The sequence below is a fragment of the Gastrolobium bilobum genome, unplaced genomic scaffold (assembly GCF_033153095.1).
Source record: "Gastrolobium bilobum isolate Gb01-03AN ecotype WA unplaced genomic scaffold, APGP_CSIRO_Gbil_v1 utg11336, whole genome shotgun sequence".
Classification (NCBI taxonomy): domain Eukaryota; kingdom Viridiplantae; phylum Streptophyta; class Magnoliopsida; order Fabales; family Fabaceae; genus Gastrolobium; species Gastrolobium bilobum.
The window spans coordinates 87,089-94,359 of NW_026898076.1; the positions used below are offsets into that span (position 1 = coordinate 87,089).

At 38.3% G+C, this 7,271-nt stretch overlaps 1 protein-coding gene across 1 annotated transcript; it reads right to left on the reverse strand.

Moving 5' to 3' along the window:
• Positions 1 to 413: 413 nt before the first annotated feature.
• LOC133312651 (ribonuclease TUDOR 1) lies at positions 414 to 6,900 on the reverse strand. The gene is made up of 17 exons (XM_061513885.1): positions 6,835 to 6,900; positions 6,379 to 6,547; positions 6,139 to 6,213; positions 5,918 to 6,031; positions 5,724 to 5,828; positions 4,927 to 5,133; positions 4,645 to 4,854; positions 4,461 to 4,568; positions 3,765 to 3,935; positions 3,480 to 3,677; positions 3,042 to 3,404; positions 2,722 to 2,952; positions 2,451 to 2,639; positions 2,292 to 2,369; positions 2,010 to 2,204; positions 1,047 to 1,424; positions 414 to 924 (listed from the first exon to the last, which is right to left on the reverse strand). Exons 2-17 carry the CDS (start codon positions 6,535 to 6,537, stop codon positions 736 to 738), a joined length of 2,970 nt encoding a protein of 989 aa, XP_061369869.1. The 5' UTR covers positions 6,538 to 6,547; positions 6,835 to 6,900; the 3' UTR covers positions 414 to 735.
• Positions 6,901 to 7,271: the final 371 nt, after the last annotated feature.

Below are 7,271 nucleotides of genomic sequence, written 5' to 3' on the forward strand. Positions count from 1 at the left end.
TTATCTCCATTGACTGAAGAAATCATTTACCCATATATATCCCTTTACACACACACACACTTACGTAGCATCATTTTGGGTTTGTTTGATATGGGATTAATCTGGTAGTTCAATTAGTTTATTATGTTTTTCTGTGGTCAGTATATTTGTATACCACGATAATCATCAATAACGAAATTCACCTAAACCAAGACCAACCGCGGAAAGGGAAAAGGGAAAAGCAATTTCTTAAAAGGATTTGGTTTTCATTTTCATTGGCAATGTAAAACTATTTTATACTGTTATCCATTCATGTTTGCTGTGTTAATAAAAGAGTTTTGACTATATAACAACTCCATGCAACGTTAAACTCTTTACGACATAGCAAGACATGACAGAATGATTATGTAAACAAATTTTACACCGAAATCCAATCAAACTTATAAAATATAAAACGACCAAAAAAATTCTCAGCTATGATAAAATAAATTATAAAACAATATCTCCGCAGTCCCCAAGATATTAAAAAAACGAAAAGAACCTGCCGCATGCACCTATTATTTTAACATCTGTATAAAAAATTGTCCCCTGAACCTAAAAACAAAATTTAAAACAAGAAAAAGTAAACAAAACAAAACTTACTAAGGATTACACACGGCATTTTCTTTTCCTCTCTAACTTGAAGTAAAATATTCATGCCTATAGCCTCACTGAAGATGTCTATAGTATAATTTACCTCCAGTCATAAAATTACCCTCACCTCCGGCCACCAGGCTTTCTTGCAGAAGGAGCAGTGTCCTCATCATCTGATTGGATATCTCCATACTGCCACATTCCACGCCTACTGGTCCGTGCTTCTCCCTGGAATTTCTCCAAATTATCAAGAGCCAGTTGCTTTTCTTTTCTGTCCCACTTGTTTCTTTTTTCTAGCCTAGCAAGTCCTTCCTGGAAAATATCACAAAGCAAACAAAATCAGCGAAGTGTGATCTAAGTATTACTGTATGCAGGTAATCAAAGAATATGCCTTTGAAATCAATTCAAACCAAAGATTGAGTAGCAATGAAAACCTGTAGCATGGCAGCATTAACACTGATCTCAGAATCCACAGCTACAAGGGTTACGGCTAGAACTGTCCCAGTTCCCTGCCCTTTCACTTTTCCTCCTGAAGTATCTTTCTCCTCAACCTTGGCCCTAAACTCTTTTCCACTGTTTAAAGTGAGTTCACTCAAATATTCAGCTGCCTCTTGGCCAAAATCCTCTTCCAAGTTTGGAACCTTCATGTGTGCAAGGCAGCACAATTGTGCAAGACCAGGAGCAGCAGATACAGATGGATCAAGAGGCCGTAACTGACTGTAAGGTACTTCTTCTTGATTTCCATAATCAATGTAGAATACTTCAAATCTGTCCTCAGGAGATTCAACTGGTCCCCGAGGTCCATTGACTATCTACACAATTCCAAACACCATTTCATAATGGAAAAAGAAATTGAGTGAAAACGGACAAGCTGATACAAGTATGAGCTTACTTAACTATTCACATTTCATCAACTCTATTCATGAAATTGCAAAAAGTGGTTACAACGAGCATGTGCACAAAATATTCGGCCATATAATGAAATAACTAATTAAATGCTCATTCTGGCAGGAAAAAAAATTGTCTAAAGGATTGTCTTCAAAATGAAATATTTAATGAGATGAAACCACTCAACAGTAATACTGTAGGTTTAAAACTCCACTAGATTGCTTTAATCAAGCAAAAAAATTATCCTAGGATATACAGAACATGCTAATGGCAAATCTGCATAAATGCTCACTAAGAAAACTGGAAAACAAATTAATAAAAAAGTAGGGGAAAAAAGACGCTTTGATAAAGAAAAAGATGCTTCTTACCCAACCCCCACCCCCCCCACAAAAAAAATGATGCTTGATCCATCACTTGATCATCAAGTGAAATGTTTCTCACTAATTAATGGCCACTTTTTTTCATCCATAGAATAGCAATGTCTTCTCAGTAGTATGTAAAGAACTTACCATTGCCCGGTACCAAGATTTATCTGCACCGAAATGACAAAGGACTGTGTCACCCTTCTTAGGATTGAAAGCTCCAAGCAGAGGAGCTTCTTGAAGGTTCAAAAATGCAAGCTGTTGTTGAATGGATGCAATCTTTTGATCACCAACGGTCTGGACATAGAATTTACCACCACCCAAGACTTCTGTAACCATTACCTAAGAACATATAACAATGGAACAAATCGTTCAGCATTTTTTCAACACAAAAAGAAAATGCCATTTATGCAACAATATCTTAAGCACCTTAAGCACTTCTTGCTGTTTTTTTTCGACAGTTGCACCAGTTGATACTTCCTCCCCTTCAACATAATTCTCCCATATCTGCAATACAAATCACTTTAGAACAATAAACAGGAAAATAACAGTGGTAATGTCAAGAATGGTTAGGGACCTCCTTCTTACTTTCAGCTTTTGCTTCTTGGCAGATTGCTCGGCTTGCTCCAGAAGGTGAAAATCAGGAATTCTGTCACTGCCAAAGGAGGTTTGAAGTTTTGCAAGACCAGCTTCAAGGAGTGTGAGTGCCACATTAGTCCTTGACTCCCACAAGGACCCCAAAAAAGTTCCGGTTCTATCAACAGTTTCCACCTCAATCTGAAAACATTAAAAAATACATTTAATTAACAAAAAGAAAGTAACATGGAGAAATCTCGAGCACAGAGGAACCCCTAATTACCTCAACATCTCTCTGCATTATCTTTCGCCTCATTATCGCAATTGCTTCATCAGAATATGGCTCATCACGACCAGGACATCTGACACCAGAGAATGAGAAAGCAATGCTGCAAGTTTCTTTTGGAATTAACAATTTAAAACGATGACCGCTGAGGACATATTCCACGACAGCAGGAATTTTTCTACTGCGGTGCAGGAAAGGCAAGAAATCTTTGGCTTTCTTTGCTGATGCCTAAAAGGAATCAAAAGGGGGGAAGAGTTAAAGGTTTAAGAATATTTCAGAGTAAAAGTAAAAGTTAGTATAATTATCATTTTTCTCACAATGGTCAAGTCAGTTATATGCATGACTGGAGAATCCTTGGCAGAATGGATCCCTTTCCTTCCAGAAATGGCACGTGATTCAGAAGCAAGAAGAGCGTCATAGTAATTTGATCTTTCTTCAAAGTCACGATGTCTAATGACAGTTCCAAAGCCACGGCCAACTACTAACTCAGCGACATTCGCCCCTGTTTGCTGACTTCCAGCAGGTGGAACAGATGAAGGGGCATCATCTCCGTCAGCCTTTGCAGCAGACAGTAAGAATACTGATCCAAAATCCATTGCTCTAGCTTCAGCAGCTCCTGATTGAGCTGCAGATCCATCTGCTGGACCAACCTTTCTAGAATACTCCATTTGAACATTCACCTGAAAACAGTTTAAATCAATTATAACTGTATTCACCAATGATATCAAAATAAACATCATATAATATTTTCATACTTGACGACCGATGAGGCGTGTTCTCAAGAACTCCTTTGCTTCACGAGCATACGGAGCTGGTTTTTCATCCCTACGAGGATTACCCATTTTCGGACACCTAATGCTTGAAAGGTTGACTCGCCTCTCCGCTAGCGGACTGCCATAAGGAATCGAATCATCGGCTACAATGACGCAATCTCCACTAACAACCTCAACCACCTGGAAAAAGTCAAGTCCAAATATTATACACTTATATGACAGGAGATTGCCTATTGGGAATAAACCAATGATTGGAGAAAATTTTACCTTTCCTGTGAAATTCTGATCATGAATTGCCTTTGAATTTGTAGGTGGTGGTACATAGTTAGTCCAAATCCTTAACCTGTTTTTCTTTGCCTGAAGCTCTGCAGTCTTCAGCTTCCGCTTTGCCTCTTCTTCCATCATGTTTGCACTCCATTCAACATATTTGGCAAAACCCTGTATGATTGACAAAAATAAAATGACAGATTTTCAGGCTAGTTTACGTGATATCATATCAGGTGAAGAGACATGGAGAAATATTCAAATCTCACTCTAGAAAACTATAACGCATATCACTTCAGCACAATACAATTTCCAAAGCTACAGGACAAGAAACCATTTGATGTTTCCTTTTTGATAGGCCACTATTTACTATGAACCCACAAAACCAGCAGGAATACTAAGCACAATGTTTCCTTGTCAAATCCATATAGTTGGTATGTAGTTAATAAAATACTCTTTCGAGGCTTAAATATGTATTATATAATGTTTATCATAATAAAGCCAATTACAGATAGGCCCCAACTTTGGACCCTCCTCAAATTAAGTACAATTCAAGAGGCTACAAGCTTGTTGCTGACTCGCATAAACCAATGTAGTAATGCTAAATACAACGTATTGCAGGAAATATTTAAAGTCCAACAAGAGTAGAATTAAACAAGCTAAACCATAGTAATATCACTACACAAGTGCAGCACTTACATTTTCCACGAGCTCCAATGCCAGGTCTTTTGCTGATTCACCATCAGGATAATACATTGACCCAATCAAATTGCTGAACTTATCAACACCTTCCAGGACAATTCGAACCTACATACCCACTTGGAATTTAGAAAACATGCAGAAATGTAAAAAGCAATATAAATTGCCAAAGCGGATTACCCACATCTCGATTCAATACTCTCATCTCAGTGAAAAATTTAGCTTCAGGTGCAAAAGGATCAGCAGCAGTTTGAGCAGATGCTGAAGCTGCGACTCTTTGGGCAGATGTAAGTGGTGCTCGGGATTCCCCAGGAACATCTCCATTAGTCTCATCAGCTGTCACCTCTGGTTCAACAACACTTTCAGGTGCAGCTCTCCTTCCCATTTGTGGGGCCTAATTTAAGGAAAAACAATTATTTGCATGCCTGAAAAATGGTAAAAGTAGCATCACATTTATGATACACACCTGAATTCCGGCAAGAAAAACTTGGACAAACTGAAACTCTGGGAGCAAATAGACGCGCAGGGTACTGCCATCACGAACCTGCTCAACAATTCCTTCCATGGGCCTGCCCTTGTTTGCGGCTAATAAACCCATAGCATCCAGGTTGCTAGGGTCACCGATGGCTGATGGTGGTAGACTTCTAATCGATGCCTCAGCAGCACCAGGAATCTGCAGTCAGCCACAAAATCATATATAGACCATTTTCAGTCACATTTAACACATCATCCTGCCTTGTAATTTTAAATGGAAGTGTATGAAGCTATTTTCATAATATATTGGATGACCAATGACAAAGCATAACCTCACTCTAATTAAATCTTATTTGAATGGCGACAAGAAAATACTCATTTACACAATACACAAGTGAACATTACGTATTTACAGGCAACGTTAACTAGGTCAATGTACGTAAGGTAACGCTTTACGTCAATGTACGTATTTACATGCAACATTAATTAGGTCAATGTGCATAACGTAACGCTTTATGTCAGCAAAGATGCCCCTCATAATCCGCATACGTTTCAAGTAAACCGAGTTGCCAACAAAGCAAGGGCCTGCACGTAATTTTTTTAAGATACGATTAAAGCACACCTTGTTCGTTGCAATTAAAGCACAACTTGTTCGTTGCAATTAAAGCACGCCTTGTTCGTTGCAACTAAAGCACAACTTGTTCACCAATGACAGTTTTTGAAATTGCTTTTTACGCTAGTTAATTTTCTAACGGTCCTACAATAAAAGATGAAAACTCAGCAACGAACCTTGCTCCAACGACCATGGCCTTCTTGTTTAGCTTGTTCTTCCAGTCGCAACAATTCTGCTAGGTATGGACTCGCTTCTCCTTTCTGTTGTCCCTGCTCTCTTACCTGCAGGAACAAAACCGCATTAATGCAATTCAACAATATAGAAATTATTCAAACAGGGCACATTCACACAGAAGCATGCGGTATTCAACCTTCGCCCATCCTCCAGAAGCAACCAGCATTGCAACATTCTTATCCCCAAGAAAAACAGTGCCAAAGTCACGATTTATGGACTGCACGTTGTAATCAACCCTAAAGGTCACCTCCTGTTCCAATAATATATCAGGTCAGAAAATTAGAATGCTTTTATCAGAAAGAAATAACACCAAACTACCAGAGTATGTAACCAAAACGGAAACTTTATTCAGCCCACCTTCCCTATGCTGAGCTTCCTTAGAAACTCTCTACTTTCCCACGCAAACGGCTCGTCTACACCACCTCTACGTGCCTAACAAAATTTTCAAACAGGGATCACCAAGGGAAATATCTCAGCAGTGGCAACCATGATTTCCAAATTAAATATCATATACCATAACACTGATACAACAGAGTATTGAAATTTTTTACAATATACAATTAAAAACAGGATAATTCGTGAGTTGAGTAAAATTACCAGTCTAGGAGCCATTAGAGATGATAAAGTGATAGTCTTTTCAGGCAAGGGACCAGGCTTAGCGGTGGCCATGGCCACAATGACCAAGCAATCACCTGAAGGAACAGCTTTCACTCTTCCTCTGTACCATCCCGTGGCTCCTGTCGCTGTTGATGCCATTTCCGATTTGCTATCCACACAAACATTCAAAAAAAATTAAAAAAAAAAGTAATTGAAACTCAATTTCAATCTATGCAGCTATAGATCCAGAAGCAGAAAACGTACATGCATTAACAAACGCAAGAAAAAAAAAAAGTGAATAGGACAAGTGCACGAAGGGGAAGTAGAATTGAGATCCGAAAATGGAAAAAGAAATTGAGCGCATGCAACAAAAAAATAGTGGAACGAATACTGAAATTGGAGATCTAAAAAAATAATAATAACATAACAACAATAATAATAGAAGAATCAACGAACCGATATGGAAGAAACACAGGATTCGGCGGCTGATCACGATTCAGCTTAGAGAGAGAGAGAGAAAGATGGTTTTTCTGATGTTATATAAATGGCACTGCCAACGCACACTGCTCTATTCTACAATTCGTGAGCGTTGTGTGTGTAGCCCTCCTTTTCTGGTCAAATTACGAAAAATGCCACTTTCAATCCAAACCCAACAGTGCATCCTCCTCTTCCCTGTCGTTAATAACCTCCTTCAATGCACTTGTATTTTTCTTTTCTTTTTCCTTTTTTTTTATTGAAGTCAAATTAAGCTTCTACACAAAACACAAGTAACTGTCTCACACTTTTTCATGGTTTTTTTAAGGTTACATTGGTGTTACCAATACCCATACTTCAAAGTGTTTGACACTTCTTGACACCCCTTTACAGGTTTTGAAATTTATAATATTTAAAAT

Coding starts and splice junctions, on each gene's coding strand:
- LOC133312651 (XM_061513885.1), bottom strand. CDS start 6,537: ATGGCATCAACAGCGACAGGAGCCACGGGATGGTACAGAGGAAGAGTG. Junction 3,678..3,764: donor ATCAGAATTTCACAGGAAAG/GTAAAATTTTCT, acceptor GACTTTTTCCAG/GTGGTTGAGGTTGTTAGTGG. Junction 2,205..2,291: donor AACAGCAAGAAGTGCTTAAG/GTGCTTAAGATA, acceptor ATATGTTCTTAG/GTAATGGTTACAGAAGTCTT.